Here is a 16548-nt window from a genome sequence, read left to right on the forward strand (position 1 = left end):
GGGATCTTAGCTTTTTCCATCTTCTCTTTTCCTTGACCTCCCCTGCCCATAGCAGGTACTTAGTAGTAATGGCAGCTACCCTGATTCATGATCTACTATGAACCAGACATTTTGTCAACACTAATTTTCTAGATTCTCATTAATTCTCTAAGTCATTAAAGACCACTAATCCTCCTATTCTGCAAAAAGGTATCGTCCACATTTTATAGATGAGAAACTTAAATAACTTTCTCACTGTTTTTTATGCAGTTGCCAAGTGGCAAAGCCAAGATCTGAAAGTGGGTCATTCTGGCTCAGAAACTGTATTGTCACTGACCATCCTGCTTTCCAGGTGAAAAGAAGGGAGCATGGCCCATTGGACTGCATTCCTGTACTTGGGGGATAGGCTCTCCCGGACTCTCCCCACTTTCTTCCTCTTCTAGTCAACAGACATCACCATGCTTCCTTCTGGTGCATCTTCCCGGGCCTCTCTGAATAGTTCATATCCTGGTTTTTTTAATTTCCAAGTCCTTGCCTCCAACTGAAACTGCTCTGGGTCATTCATTTGCCTGGGTTCTTCCAGTAGAATCCCCCAAGTAGTCTCTCTTTGGTTCTTTTCTTTTTAGCAAGAGAGAGAGACAGAGAGAGGGACAGACAGGAAGGGAGAGAGATGAGAAGCATCAATTCTTCATTGCAGCACCTTAGTTGTTCATTGATTGCTTTCTCATACGTGCCTTGACTGGGGGGCTCCAGGCAAGACAGTGACCCCTTACTCAAGCCAGTGACCTTGGGCTCAAGCCAGCAACCATGGGGTCATGTCTATGATCCCATGCTCAAGCCAACAACCCCACCCTCAAGCTGGTGAGCCCATGCACAAGCCAGGCGACCTCAGGGTTTCAAACCTGGGTCCTCAGCATCCTAGGCCAACACTATCCACTGTACCACCACATGGTCAGGCTCTTCCTTTGGTTCTTAAACTAAGTTTCACACTCAGTTCTCTTGAACTAAAAATTTCATCCCAGTCCTGCCCAGGCCTGCCTTCCAGCCTTCAACTTTGCATTCTTTTTTTTTTTTTTTCAGAGAGAGGGATAGACAGGGACAGACAGGCAGGAATGGAGAGAGATGAGAAGCATCAATCATTAGTTTTTCTTTCTTTTTTTTTTTTTTTTCTTTTTTCATTTTTCTGAAGCTTGGAAACAGGGAGAGACAGTCAGACAGACTCCCGCATGTGCCCGACCGGGATCCACCCGGCACGCCCACCAGGGGCGACGCTCTGCCCACCAGGGGGCGATGCTCTGCCCATCCTGGGCGTCGCCATGTTGCGACCAGAGCCACTCTAGCGCCTGAGGCATAGGCCACAGAGCCATCCCCAGCGCCCGGGCCATCTTTGCTCCAATGGAGCCTTGGCTGCGGGAGGGGAAGAGAGAGACAGAGAGGAAAGCGCGGCGGAGGGGTGGAGAAGCAAATGGGCGCTTCTCCTGTGTGCCCTGGCCGGGAATCGAACCCGGGTCCTCCGCACGCTAGGCCGACGCTCTACCGCTGAGCCAACCGGCCAGGGCCAATCATTAGTTTTTCATTGCATGTTGCAACACCTTAGTTGTTCATTGACTGCCCTCTCGCATGTGCCCTGACCGTGGGCCTTCAGCAGACCGAGTAACCCCTTGCTGGAGCCAACACCCTGGGCTCAAGCTGGTGGGCTTTTTTTTTGCTCAAACCAGATGAGCCCGCGCTCAAGCTGGTGACCTCGGGGTCTCGAACCTGGGTCCTCTGCATCCCAATCCGACGCTCCATCCACTGCGCCAACGCCCGGTCAGGCTTTTTTCTTTTTTTTTCTTTTTTTTTTTTTTTTGTATTTTTCTGAAGCTGGAAATGGGGAGAGACAGTCAGACAGACTCCCACATGCGCCCGACTGGGATCCACCCGGCACGCCCACCAGGGGCGACGCTCTGCCCACCAGGGGGCGATGCTCTGCCCCTCCGGGGTGTCGCTCTGCCACGACCAGAGCCACTCTAGCGCCTGGGGCAGAGGCCAAGGGGCCATCCCCAGCGCCCGGGCCATCTTTGCTGCAATGGAGCCTTGGCTGCGGGAGGGGAAGAGAGAGACAGAGAGGAAGGAGGGGGGGGGGTGGAGAAGCAAATGGGCGCTTCTCCTATGTGCCCTGGCCGGGAATCGAACCCGGGTCCCCCACACGCCAGGCCGACGCTCTACCACTGAGCCAACTGGCCAGGGCTTTTTTTTTTTTTTTTAATGCTGGGAATACTTATTTATTTGGTCTATTAACACCAAGATCTAAAAAAAAAAAAAAAAATACAACTTCTAAACACAGGATAAGAAAACTTGAACAGTAACATTCTTCTTCAGTTTTATGAAGCTCTGCAGAACAGAAAATATACAAACTTCAAACAGTTGCAAAAATAGTGTCTTTGGGAGAAAATAGAGTTTCTACATCGATACAAGAAAAATAAGCATTTTTCTAATCGAACCCAGTCCTGGGACAGGTGGAAGGTATAGAGTTGCTATTTGACACCTGGAGGAATGCCAGCTCTCGCTCCCCCCACTACCCACCTGGGGCTGGGTAGGCTGGGCTGCTGCTTAAGACAATCTTAGGATGAAAGCGAGATGAAAATGCCACTTGGGAAAACACTAGGTTCCCCCTCTGCCAACAGCTGGGTTGGTCAAGTGTTGTGGCCCTTTAGGGCGCTTTGGTCAGCTCCTCCAACCAGAGGGAAGCCCGGGGATGGAGGCCGAGAGGATGGGGGTATCTTATCTTTGGCACTGATCACGGCCAGCCTGCTCCATGACAAGGACAAGGACCCCATACACAGTCCTTTGGACTCACACCCAGTAGTGGGGGACCCAAGACCTTCTGAGTGAGTTTCCCACCAAGTGAGAGAGGTGGCAAGAACACAGGTGTGACTTGTGAGCTGCCCAGCTGCTAGTAGAGAAGGCAGGTCTTCTCCCATTTGGAGGGGAGGGTGTCCATCAGAAAGAGGACCCAGGGCTTTGACACAATAAATGAAAGAGCTCAAAGGCCAAGAGGGAAAGGCTCCTTTATCCCCCACCTCGGTGGACCTAGGAAGGGGCCTGCCACCAAGGCACCGGTCTCCACGGTAAAGCGTTGGGGGAGGGGGCTCAGGCCACCAGGGAGCTCTGGAAAAGCACGGGCTCTTCTGATGGCGGGGTGCGCTGCCATGGCTCGAATGGCAGCATGGAGGCCTTGGGGGCCTCTGGATCCTTCCGAGGTGGTAGCCTGGGGCTGGCGGGAGGAAGGGGGGACCCTGGGCTTGAGGGGAAGTTACGGAAGATGAAGCCCATGCTGGGGAAGAGGGGCTTCATCAAGCTGACGGGGGCAGAAGGCTGAGCCGGTCGGGTTGAAATGGACTTTGTTCTTGTCAGGACAGGAAGTCAGGAAGGCCAGGTCAGGATCTGGAGACGTGGCCTCTTCGAACACACGCACTCTCTCACAGCCTTCCAAGGGCTCCCGTGTGAAGACTTAGCTGTGATTGGGCCGAGGGGAGGTGGCAAAGGCAAGGACTGGAGATGAGCTGCCAACTTCAAGGAAGGCCAGGTGGCCTGGAGAGGAGGCTGTGTCGTTGGGGATGGACGCCAGCTCCTCGAGTGCACCCCGGTGTTCCTCGCGGCCAGTTTGGCCAGAAGGCTGGGGGGATGCCAGGGGCATGGAGGGAGAGCTGGAAAGGTTGCCAGGCTCCAGGAGGAGGCGGAGGTGATCACAGCTGCTACTCTGGGGGGGAGCTGGGGCGCGGGGCCCATCAGGAATATCAGGGATCCGCAGCAGCTCCTCCTCCCCCTGCTTCTTCACGAACACCTCCTCCAGCTCTTGGTTGAGCCCTTCCAGGCTCCTGTGCAGGCAGGGGCTGAGGTGAAGGACGGGGCACCCTGAGGGGAAGCTGGGATGCCCCCAGTGTTCCCCACACAGCATGGTCCCCTGGAGTGGGCAGCCTGCTCCTTCTCTTTCCCGCTGCGGCTCAGCTTTGTCCTCTGCAGCTGGAGCTTCAACTTGGTAATCTCTCTGCGGTGGTCTGTGCTGCCCCAGGACGCGGAGCGCTTATGTGTACAGGAGCTGGCCCGCTCACCTCCACGCTCTTGCCAGGACAGGGGGGTCTGGGTGGCCTTGTCATTGGTACAGCAGGTGAAGGCCCCATCAGCATCTGGTGGCCACTGGCCCAGAAGGTACCAGCTGAGGATGGTATCCAGGGAGAACGTACGTCGGACCTGGGGTGGCTGAGGCCTACACACTGGTGTTTCCGGAGCCACCGAACACGGGACACTGGCTGCATGGCCACCCCAGATCCGGCGCTGGTGCGGCTGCTGCAACTGGAAGGGGACCGTGGCCCTGAGCGGCTGCAGCCCAGCCCGGAGGGAGCCGGCGGAGGCTGGGGGAGAGCAGCCCTGCCCCTCCGCGCCCCCGGCCCCCAGGTACCTCCGCCTCTGCCGCTCGCTGCGCCCCCGCCATCGCCTGCCGCCCGGGCCAACTGTCCGCCTCAGCCCCACAGCGAGCCCCACACCCAGCTTTGCCTTCTTAATGGGCTTCTGGCTCTTCAGAGGTGACCACCCCTCAAACCCCCTGGTTCCCAGGATCGCTATTGCATCTAGTATCTTTCTTTCCCATTTATCTCTCTCATGGTTGCTAAACCTCAATTATATGAGTAAAGAGAATTCTGTTGGGCATATCAGAATGTAATACCATTCAACTTTTTTTTTGGGGGGGGGGTTGTATTTTTCTGAAGCTGGAAACGGGGAGAGACAGTCAGACAGACTCCCGCATGGGCCCGACCGGGATCCACCTGGCACGCCCACCAGGGGGCGATGCTCTGCCCCTCCGGGGTGTCGCTCTGCCACAACCAGAGCCACTCTAGCGCCTGGGGTAGAGGCCAAGGAGCCATCCCCAGCGCCCGGGCCATCTTTGCTCCAATGGAGCCTTGGCTGCGGGAGGGGAAGAGAGAGACAGAGAGGAAGGAGGGGGGGGGGGGGGTGGAGAAGCAAATGGGCACTTCTCCTGTGTGCCCTGGCTGGGAATCGAACCCGGGTCCCCCGCACGCGAGGCCTACGCTCTACCGCTGAGCCAACCGACCAGGGCCTAATTACCATTCAACTTTAACAAGACAAAATTCTACTCAAGCTTTTGGATAAGAGATGCTTTCCCAGACACTGCTGTCTAGAGTGGCCTTTCACCCTAGCTTTGTCCAGTTCCTCTCTTAGTCTTCACACACACACACACACACACACACACACACACATGCACATGCACATGCACGCACACACTGTGCCTTTTCCTGGCTCAGAATCCACAAATATTCAGCTATGTATATTTTTCAAATATGAGCTTATTTATGTTATTCTTGAGCGTGACCCCAAATAGTTTTCATTCTCTCGCTTTGTTATATAGTTTTCCATGAAGTTTGTCTCCAGTTTGTCCTTTGTGTACATTCACAGTGGTGCTTTCTGTTTTCTGCTTTGGGTTTGCAGCATTATTCAGGTCTTTTGAAAGTTGTCTGTGGCTTTGAAAGCAGCAGAGAACTTTGATCAGGGGTCCCCAAACTATAGCCCGAGGGCCGCATGCAGCCCCCTGAGGCCGTTTGTCGCCCCCCTTCCCCCCCACCGCACTTCCGGAAGGGGCACCTCTTTCATTGGTGGTCAGTGAGAGGAGCACGTTCACCATCTCATTAGCCAAAAGCAGGCCCATAGTTCCCATTGAAATACTGGTCAGTTTGTTGATTTAAATTTACTTGTTCTTTATTTTAAATATTGTATTTGTTCCCGTTTTGTTTTTTTACTTTAAAATAAGATCTGTGCAGTGTGCATAGGGATTTGTTCATAGTTTTTTTTTTATAGTCTGGCCGTCCAACAGTCTGAGGGACAGTGAACTGGCCCCCTGTGTAAAAAGTTTGGGGATCCCTGACTTAGATGATCAGAGAGAGGAATCATACTAGATAACCAGAGAAGGGAAGGCCCACAAGGAGGAAGAAAGGTAATCAGCGGGCACACCTGGAAGGGGGGAGTTGAGAGCAAGGGCCTGAAGGCAGAATTCTCCACCCAGAATTCATGGCTCCTTTGCTAGAGGGTCATTTTTATAGAATCAGGAAATGTTTGCGTGATAACAGGTCTCTAAAAGTGTCTCTAGTTCACTCCTCTTGTTGAGGACCCTGAGGCTTAAAGAGGGACAATGACTAACCCAAGTCAAATCCTGAGGCCGTGGCCCAGCATGGACTAGAAAACACATCTCTTGATTTATAAAAGCAACTTTGCAAAGCAGATTTATTTGTGGGCTGCTTTTCTGAGAAAAAACATCACCTAGTGGAGTGTAGAGTCCGTTTCAACAAATGTTTATAAGGAGATGGCGTAATTCTGTGGAGCCTTGGATTCCAGGCTTGACCATTGGGACTTTGGCCTCCAGCGACTAGGGCTGTGTTGAAGGTGTTGTGGCTCTCTGATCAGAGCAACAGGGAAATATTGTTTCTCCTGCACGAAGGGTTGGGGAGCACAGGCTGGGCAGCAATGTCCTGGGAGGGTTGCGTGGCACTCTGTCATTTCACTTTCCATATCTGACCTGCTGGGAAGGACATGGACGACATGCTGTGGAAATTAGGGGTTGCACCCAGGCCCGCCCTCCATTCCCTTTGTCCTTGAGGTCCAGAGGATAGCTGGGCTTGGATCCCAGGACCAACCGCACTTCTGGGTCCAAGTCTCCTGAGTGGTGAAATGGGGCTGACAGTCTCTGCCCCATCCTCAGGCTCAGGGCGGTGGGGAGGATGCCAGGAATGAGGGAAGAGGGAGAGCTCGCGGAAGCATAAAGGTAATGCCCTGAGAATCCTGTGCCCCTGTGACATCAGGGAAATGGAAGTGGAGCAATTAATTGAGGAGCCCCACCTCCGTCAGCTGCCCTGGAATTAGCAAGGTTCCGGGGGTGGTGTTTACATTATGATTTTGGTCCCTGTTGTGCTGGCGTCAGGCCCACTCTATCAGCTGTCACGAGAACTTGTTCTTGGCAGGTCTCTGTCCAGATTCCGGCACACGCGAGTCCCCCACCCCATCGCTAGTTCCAGGATCCGGGAAGGGAGAACAAATCACTTCTCCCACCCTGTGGGCTGGTTCCCAGAAGAATCCTGGTGTTTCTCCCAAACACTGGTCACATAGTCTTTGTTTTGCTCTGAAAATGCTCCAGCTGGGGTGGCTCACAGGCAGCGGGCAGGAGAGGGCAGAGCAGTCCTGGGGGCAGGCAGCATGGGGGAGTGGGCTAGACTGGTGGACATGCTCTGAGAGGGGACCACAGCACAGGCCTCCAACGCCCCATGCCTCCTCTGGGAGGGCAGGAAAGAGAAGTTGGCAACTCGTGCCAGAAGCCCTGTGGGGGGGCACTCTGGGTCTGCTTTCATAACTGAGGAGAAATAGACCCTGCTCCTACATATTCCAGGCCACTTCATGCTCTGGCCCGCTCCAGTGGTAGAAAAGATGAGAAAGTGACAGTGTCCAAAGGTGAGAAGTTAAGCTGATCTGGTTATTTCTGGGACTACTGACTATACAGGCTTCTATGGCTGACCAGGAATTGAGTCCCTACTGTGTGCCAGGTGCTGTGTGAGGGAGAGGGCCCCAGAGCCACAGAGAGGGGAGCTCTAGCCCTACAGAGAGGGCTGTCCTCTTTGAGGACCACAGTTCAAGGTGAGTGGCTGTGCCTGGTGATGGGCACAGTGACCTGACCAGGCTCAAGGGTGCCCCCTGCAGGGAGTTTGTGCACAGTAATGTCTGAGGCTCTTTCCAGCTCTGAAATGTGGGGTCCATGCTCTGGGGCCCTAAAAGATCAGAAAGATGTGTGTGAAGATGAGCTCCAAAGCTAAGAGGGGCAGGACTCTTAGAAAGGAAAGGATTTGGGGACACCAGGAGGAGAATGTTTTTGCTGAGGTGGAAGAAAGTTTGTGTCCAGAAGCATCAGTCTGTAAGTTTGCAGAAGAACGAATCTGTTGAGAATGACCTACAGGGGTCTCCGACAGGCCCCTGGCAACAATGGCACATTGTCCCGTGAGGGGCCCCCAAGGGTACTGAGTTCATTGGATTCTGAGGAGATTAACAGAATGAATATGATGGTTTGGAGAGAGAAACTGGAGATGAGAAGGTTTCCAAAAAGGCTGGGAGCGAGGCCGTAAGGACCCCAATGAGTTTGGTGCCACTGAAGAAGGAGGTAGAGAGAGACAGGACCGGGAACTTCCTCAGTGAGAAGCCTTGAAGAGTAACAGCCTGGGAAGGCAGAGCAAAGGGAGGACCGGCAAAGCAAGCTCAAGATTTTTAGCCTGGGTTCCTGAGAAAAGGATCAAATTCAGATCCCAGGAGTGCATCGTGCATGGACAGCAATGACTTGGAGAAGCGCTCGATCCTCAGCGCACTGAGCAGCCCTGAGCCCATGAGACTCAGACTGGCCACACCGAAGGCTCCTCTGAGCCTGCTGGCCTCGTACCACCTTAAGGGGGTGACTACAGTTGGGAAATCAGCACCCACTTTTGCTATCCACCCCTTCTTCTCAGTTAATCTCTAATACAGACCCTCACTAACCAGTTATTTGTGTTTTAAAAACTATGTCCACACGAAGGATGTTTTTCAGACCTGTCAGTCTCTGAATGACCCAGCCAACCTTGGCAGGGTGATTTCAGGAGCAGGGTGGCATCCTCACACACAGTCACCTTAGAATCATTCTGGTGAAGCGTTATGAGAAGCAGGGCACCGACTGCCAAGGATGGCCTTGCCACTCCAAGGTTACCAAGGCCCTTTATGTCCGTTATGTCATTTAATCCACTTACTCCTCACTACAAATTCCTGAGAAAGGGATGTTTATTTAGATTTTCTAGGACCAGGGCCTGGAACTCAAGGTGCTCTGTATCCATAATCAACTGCTACCTTCTGAATGATCTCTGCCACCCTGATGCCCCCTGCCACCAGGGTCATTCTGCTGGAAAGCATCCTTTCTTTGTGAGAATTAGTCTAGGGAGGATTGGTACGTTGAGTCACACACACCAGAGCAAAGAGAACAAATTGGAGTGTCTGGTCCATTGCATCCTTGACCTACTCTATTTCTGGCGCTCTGGGTTTCACATTGGGAGGGGTGTGAGGAGGCAGAGGAAAGTGGAAAGGAGTAGGGTGTACTGGGGGCAGGGGGAGGGCAGTCCACCCACCTTGTGGCAGCTCACAGAGTGCAAAGACCTAGGGACCACTCTTGTTTCCAGAGGGGGATTTAATGGCGGGCACACCGGGCATGTGCCCCGGGCCCCGACTCCTGAAGGGCCCCGCAAAACCCCAACTTTAGATTTTTTTCTGATGCAAGGGGCCTCATATTTTCTTCTGCGCCCAGGGCCTCAATCAGCCTTAGTCCACCTCTGCTTGTTCCCTCTCTTCAGCCTGGCCCTGGCCAGAGGTTGCTGGAATGGCAGTTGGGAAGCTGATTTGATTTCCTGTGTGTTTCCTTTGCTGTACAACCTCAGCTGTGTTCTAAACAGATTTCGTGTCTCAACTCTGTCACCTGAAAACTGAGATCAATACGGCCAGGTGAAGGTGTTTTTATTCATAGAAAAGACGAAGAGGGCTCCAAAACCCAGTCCTCCTTAAATGATTTGTGTAACTCGTACATTTTTAAATTGTTGATTACTTTTTCTCTGTGCATGTGCCATTGAATTATTAAACAGCTGTCTACTTTGGTTGGGGTCTGAGGACAGTGCCAACTTTCGGAATGTATCAGTACATCTTGAGCTTGGCCTCCTGGTTGTTTTGTATGTATTAACACCCTCTGATTTCATATACTCGTTCAATCATCAAATATTTATTGTGCAAGATGTTCCTGCTATGTTGTGAGTATACATGTTTTGGTTTCCTAGGGCAGTCGTAACAAAGTACCACACACTTGGTAGCTTAAAACAACAGAAACATTCTCTCGCAGTTCTGGAGACCGGAGCTCTGAAATCAAGGGGTCCACAGAGCCATGCTCCCTCCAAAAGCTCGAGGATTCTTCCTGGCCTCTTCCTAACTTCTGATGTTGCCAGAATCCTCGGCGTTCCTTGGCTTGTAGACACAAGCCGGTATCTGCCTCTAGTATCTGCCTCTGTCATCACATGGCCTTCTCCCCATGTGTCTTTCTGTGCTTCCTCTTCTTACAAGGATGCCAATCACTAGGCTAGGGCCCGCTCCACTCCAGGATGGCTGTGTGTGTGTGTCAGAGACAGAGAAAATCAGAGAGAGGGACAGATAGGGACAGACAGACAGGAAGGGAGAGAGATGAGAAACATCAGTTCTTCATTGCGGCTTCTTAGTTGTTCTTTGATTGATTTCTCATATGTGCCTTGACTGGGGGGCTACAGCAGACCGAGTGACGGGCCAGTGACCTTGGGTCCAAGCTGGTGAGCTTTTGCTCAAACCAGATGAGCCTGCGCTCAAGCTGGCGACCTCGGAGTCTCGAACCTGGGTCCTCAGCATCCCAGTCCGACGCTCTATCCACTGCACCACCACCTGGACAGGCAAGGATGACCTTATACAGTATTAACTAATTACATCTGCAAAGAACCTATTTCCAAATAAGGTCATATTCTGAGGTTCTGGGTGGACATGAATTTTGAGAGGACTCTCTTCAACCCAGTGCAATATGGTTGGGCTTTTTATTTGGTCCTTTCTTTTTCTCACAAAGCAGCAGGAGGGGGAGCTTAGAGTCTGGATCTTCACAGCTGGAACAGGGTTGTCAAGGATGTAGTCCTGTCTCAGGGAGCTGGCCATTTGTTAGGAAGAGGAGGACATATACACCTCTGACTACAGGACAAGGCAGTGTGAGATAAATATCAACACCGAGTACATGCATTCAAATGGGCCATGCCCACTTTCAGCAGGAATGACAGATCAGAGAAAGTTTGACCAAGAAGATGGCGATGAGCAGCCCCTTGGGTGTGGGGAGGCAGGTAGCAATAGCAGATGGACAGGGAGGGCTCCCGGGCTTGCCAGCCTGGGTCAGCAGGCTTCATGGGGTGGACAGGTTCAGTTGTGTTCTGGGAGAGGCGAGATGTCTAGCACAATGAGTAAGACAGCATGGAAGGGGGCCAGATAGGCCTGAATTGAAACCAAGGCTCCTTCACTCACTGGCTGGCTGTGTGGCCTCAGACAAGTAACTTCAACACCCAGCTTTCTTTTGAAAACTGAATCCAATCGTAGATGCTAGAATTCCTGCCACGCTGGAGAATCGCCCTGGAAGGAAGCCCTGCTCAGGAACAATTAGAAACCCCTTCTTCCATCTAGGTGCTTCAGCCAGAAATCTGAACACAATCCTGGCTGCCTCCCCTGCCTTCACCTATGTTTAGCCAAGATCTGTCTCTTCTATTTCCACCCGGCCGCTCACATCCCTCCTGACCGCCACTCCCCTAACTCAGGTCGCCACTACGTCTCACCTGGGGTACAGCCTCCTCCCTGTCCTCCCCGCCCCTGTTTTCCCTCCTGTTCTGACCCATTTTCCAGCACTGCAGCCTGAGCAGTCTTCCTTGTGCAGATCTGATCACGCTCTTCTCTCGGGCCCCTCCTGTAGGGTCTGGTTCCCTCAGCTCCAATTCTGGCATTTAGGCTAGGCCTCCAGGACCCTCTGCTTCCTCAGCCTTCTTATCCTATCCCACTGTCGCTCATATATCTCTTATGGGACTGTCCCCTCTGCCTGGATCTACCCCCTTTCATTCTGACTTAGTTTGCCTGGGCTGCTCTAACAATGAAACATATTCTGAGTGGCTTAAATAGCAGACATTTCTTTCTCACAGCTCTGGAGGCTGGAAGTCGGAGATCAGGGTGCTGGCACGGATGGGTTCCGATGAGAGCTTGCAGATGAATGTCTTCTTGCTATATTCTCGTATGGCAGAGAAAGCACGCTCGCCAGCGAGAGGGAAGGAAGGAGTGAGGGGACCCTCTTGGGTGTCTCCTCACAAGGGCACTAATCCAATCTTGAGGGCTTCACCCTCCTGACTAACCCTAATCACTTCCCAAAGGTCCTGTCTCCTAATACCATTACACTGAGGGTCAGGGCTTCAACATGCATTTGCGGGGCACAGACATTTAGTTTATCACACACTCCCTGTCTTCCCTTTACTTAGTTACTTTGTGTTCTGCTTTGAAATTCCACTTTGGATATTACTTCTTCCAGGAAGCTTTCCCTGATTCTTCCACCCATACCCACAAGACTGAGCAACACAGAACCTGGGGGCTTCTAAGGCGTCATGCTGATCCTTCCTCTCTTTAAGAGGCAGTTTTTGCCCTGGCCGGTTGGCTCAGTGGTAGAGCGTTGGCCTGGCGTGCAGAGGTCCCAGGTTCGATTCCCGGCCAGGGCACACAGGAGAAGCGCCCATTTGCTTCTCCACCCCTACCCCTCTCCTTCCTCTCTGTCTCTCTCTTCCCCTCCCGCAGCCGAGGCTCCATTGGAGCAAAGATGGCCCAGGCACTGGGGATGGCTCCTTGGCCACTGCCCCAGGTGCTAGAGTGGCTCTGGTCGCAACAGAGCGACGCCCCGGAGGGGCAGAGCATCACCCCCTGGTGGGCAGAGCGTCACCCCCTGGTGGGCGGGCCGGGTGGATCCCGGTCGGGCGCATGCGGGAGTCTGTCTGACTGTCTCTCCCCGTCTCCAGCTTCAGAAAAATACAAAAAAAAAAAAAAAAAAAAAAAAGAGGCAGTTTTTGTTTCCTCTGCAGGTGACCTGTTCCAGAAAGCCACCCTCTAATCTTAGTGCTGTTTGTAACCCTTTTAGGACCACCGGGCCCCAAAGGCGACCAGGGCAACGAAGGAAAGGAAGGCGAGCCTGGAATCCCTGGATTACCTGGGCTTCGAGGTAAAGGGGAAGCCCCGGGAGGCACCTGGGCATACCAGGAAGGGAAGGGGCCCCGCTCCACTCTTGACCCTGTGCTTCCCGGTGGCTATCGGTTGATGGGCTCCCTGGGGAGTGCTCAGCCAACTCAGCCTCAAATGCCCTGTTCTGTTAAAAGACTGATAGGTTATTGGTGTAACAAACAGTCGGATGGAGCAAATACTTTTTCACAGAAAATGCCAGGATTTGAAGAGAAAAGGCACATGAAAGTCTCACAGCTCCTGGAAGACACTTTCTAACCCAGGAGTCAGGGTACATGTGACCAAGGCATTCAAAGGAATTGAGGGTGTTTTGCGATCCAGACGAACCCAAAAATTGTGCTGTGACCCCCACAGGCACTCAATGCCCCCACCTCCTGCTGAACCTGCGCAGGTCCCTAAACATCTGTCCCTCCCCTCCCCCTCTGTCCTGCTACACGCACTAGTGACAGCCCTGAAGATCCAGTGGCCGGAAGGGAGGGTACTTTTGGGCCTTCTGGGTACAGTAAGTCCTCACTTAACGTCATCGATTGGTTCTGTGGTTTCAAGTGAAACAATGTGCAATGAGATCAGTTTTACCACAGGCTGATTGGTATACACGAGTTCATCTCATTAATGTTACAACAGTACAGCGTTGAATGAAATGCGTTATGTTCTTCTTAGTCTCATTGTCTCGTAAATTCCTGTTCTGTTACTTGAGCAAACTTTGCATCCCAGACTGTCCATGCCTGAGCCTTTTCTAGGAGGCTGTAAGGTCTTCTGAATAGTGTAAGAAAAGGAGAAGTTTAGCAGGGAAAAGGTGTCAGCTAATTCAGTGGTCCCCAACCCCCGGGCCACAGACTGGGACCGGTTCATGGGCCATTTGGTACCGGCCTGCAGAGAAAGAATAAATAAATAACTTACATTATTTCCATTTTATTTATATTTAAGTCTGAACGATGTTTTATTTTTTTAAAAATGACCAGATTCCCTCTGTTACATCCGTCTAAGACTCACTCTTGACGCTTGTCTCGGTCACGTGATACATTTATCCGTCCCACCCTAAAGGCCGGTCCGTGAAAATATTTTCTGACATTAAACTGGTCCGTGGCCCAAAAAAGGTTGGGGACCACTGGGCTGATTGATATCAAGACTCACATCTCCAAACCGTCTCCTTTCTAAATGTCTGCGGAGTTGCCTGCAGGAGAGGAGGCGGAGGCTGACAGAGGGAGAGCCCCTGGGCTGGCCTCCGCTCCCTGCCTCCCCCTCTCAGAGGGACTCCCTAAACTCAACATTGGGGTGCCATGGAACCCCTCTTCCTGTGTTAGTAAACTATAGGATGGGGAGCCCTGGGCACATCCTACCCCAGACTCACAATTCTGTGGCATCAGGGCTGTTGGACTCTAAAAACATTGTGTTAGGAAGGAAAAAAAAAAGAAATTAAGCCCTTTTCTGAGACCCTGCCACTCTCTTGGGGCCACCTGTCCTCTTCCTGCCATTTGACATTAACTCTGGAGGAATAATTAGTGAGAGACAGGTTTTTTGTGTCAGAGAAAAAGCCCAGAGAAAACCAAGCAGAGAACAATTAACCAGTTAATTAAGGCTGCTCTACTTCACAGAGATAACTGTGGGCTTAGGCCGGGCCCCTAGGCACCCTGGACGATCACTGGGTGAAGGCATTGGTTGATTCTGGCTCTCCGTGGTGACATGCAGGCGACATGCAGGCGTGGTGACTGTGAGCCCTCCTGCAGGAACCCCAGGGCTGATCTGGGAGCAGGCCATCCACCCCAGTTACTGACCTCGCTGACTTTCTCCCTCCTCCTCAGCCGAGGTCCCCATCTCTGTACTTCCCTGTGTTTACCACAAGGAAGGGACCTTTTCTTTTTTCTTAAATATGATGGAGAGCTATCTCATCTTCCTTCCACCCCACGTACCAGGAAACCCTTTTCATCAGTGTGAGATGAAGCCAACCAACCTCAAGCTTTTAGTTCAGAAAGACCAGGGCTCAGATCCTGCCTCCAACACTCTGCTGTGTGACCCTGGGCAGGCTACTTAATCTCTCTGGGCCTCAGTTTCCTTATTTGTGACACAGGTGAAATAATACCTTCGTTTATTGTGAGGATTAAATAAGATACTTTATACAAAGCATCTAGAACAGTGCCTGGCATGTACAAAATGCTCCAAAAAATTAAAAAGTTTGCCAAATCGAAATCTCCAGCACAGCTGAAGGTAAAGGTGCATCTCCCAAGTGGGGCTGGCACCACCCCATTCACTCACGGTGGAACTGGACTTTTCGGGGGGGACCATCAGCCTAGCTGGATCAAAGGTGTTGATGGGACAGGTTTATGCTGACCCTTCGGACACCGTCTTTGCAGCATCTGTAAGTTACCTGAGAGGAGTCAGGAAGTAGAAGTAGAAGCAACAGGAGGAATAATAGTTGAAGTCAACTGCTGAGCCAGACGATGACCTCTAAGAGCCCAACTTGTCTCTTGTCTCCCTAGGTCTACCAGGGGAGAGAGGAACTCCAGGACTGCCTGGCCCCAAGGGTGACGATGGGAGGCCGGGAGCCACAGGAGCAATGGGCATGCGCGGGTTCAAAGGTAATAGCAGACCTCAGCGTGCCCTCGCTCATGGCTAGCCCCTGGGCACCAGCATGGGCCTCGGAGTGGGGAGACCGGCTCTGAATTCTGGCTCTGTCACTAACCAGCTGAGTGACCTTGAGCAAGTCACTAAATCTCATTGTTAGACATCAGTTTCTTCATCCCCAAACTAGAAATCCTTATGATGCCATATTTCACAGAGCTGTCCTGAGGATTAAATGGGATGTATATGTGTGAAACACTTTGTGAACTCTGAAGTCCTGGTGAAAACCAGCATTACGATTGGTGCAGCTCAGAGGAAGCCCAGCCAGGAGAGGGGGCTCCCTGGAGAAAGGCAGAGGCTGCAGACCAGCGCTGCCTCCTCCTCTCCGATACTGCCCCATTCCTCACAGTCCCTCGTGGTCTTTGTAATCCTCAAATACATCAGACTTGAATCAGTCCTCACCTTTACACTGCCAACAGTGTGCCTTCTGATTTTTTCCCTTTCCTACGGATAGTCACCTTGTTCGTTTTTAGGGGAGCTCACTTTATAGTCAGTCCCTGTTTTTCTGCGTTTATGTCAAGAGTATCCAGACCTCCTAGCATCGTTGCGAAAGAAGACGAGGAAACATGGTGCTTTTTCTGCAGGCTTAGCCTTCTCACTTGTTAAGATGAAATCTAAGAAAAATGTTCTGTTAGTCATCCCCACCCCATGTCTAGGATGGCCTCTTAATCTTGCAGCACTGGGAATTTATATTCCACTTTCTGGTTGGTGTTTAAACAGGCTGAGGTTTTCCTTCTTTTTATGATCCACATTTTTAAAAATTGATTTTGAAACAGAGTATAAAAGCAGAACATGCTTGTTGAAAAAATTTAACAATACAGAAGTATAGAGAGTATAAAGTCAAGAATGAGCCCCCTCCTTGTCGGTCCCTTAAGCTCTTACTCTTTAGAATAACTACTATAAACAGTTTGGAGTATTTTCCGCCAGACCTTTTTCTAACCACATTCATATTTACTTATATGGTTGCCTTTTTTAAAAACTTGGATCACACGTGGTATCCTCCCCTGGAACTTGCTAGCTTGCTTTTTGTGCATCGGACACCATGCCATGGGCTTTTGATCTGTAGATAGCTTTCTGAAGATACTCAGAATA

The 16548-nt window shown here is 51.7% G+C and overlaps 1 protein-coding gene and 1 pseudogene across 1 annotated transcript in view; one reads left to right on the plus strand and one right to left on the minus strand.

Moving 5' to 3' along the window:
* Positions 1-16548, plus strand: part of SCARA5 (scavenger receptor class A member 5) — a 107826-nt gene that overhangs the window by 67771 nt on the left and 23507 nt on the right. Inside the window, exons 5-6 of the mRNA XM_066388555.1 lie at positions 12740-12820; positions 15315-15413. Of these exons, the coding sequence (XP_066244652.1) occupies positions 12740-12820; positions 15315-15413 (180 nt within the window). The remainder of the gene's footprint in view (positions 1-12739; positions 12821-15314; positions 15414-16548) is intronic.
* Positions 3112-6572, minus strand: LOC136389751 (protein FAM117A pseudogene; annotated as a pseudogene).

The sequence above is a fragment of the Saccopteryx leptura genome, chromosome 1 (genome assembly GCF_036850995.1).
Source record: "Saccopteryx leptura isolate mSacLep1 chromosome 1, mSacLep1_pri_phased_curated, whole genome shotgun sequence".
Lineage (NCBI taxonomy): Eukaryota > Metazoa > Chordata > Mammalia > Chiroptera > Emballonuridae > Saccopteryx > Saccopteryx leptura.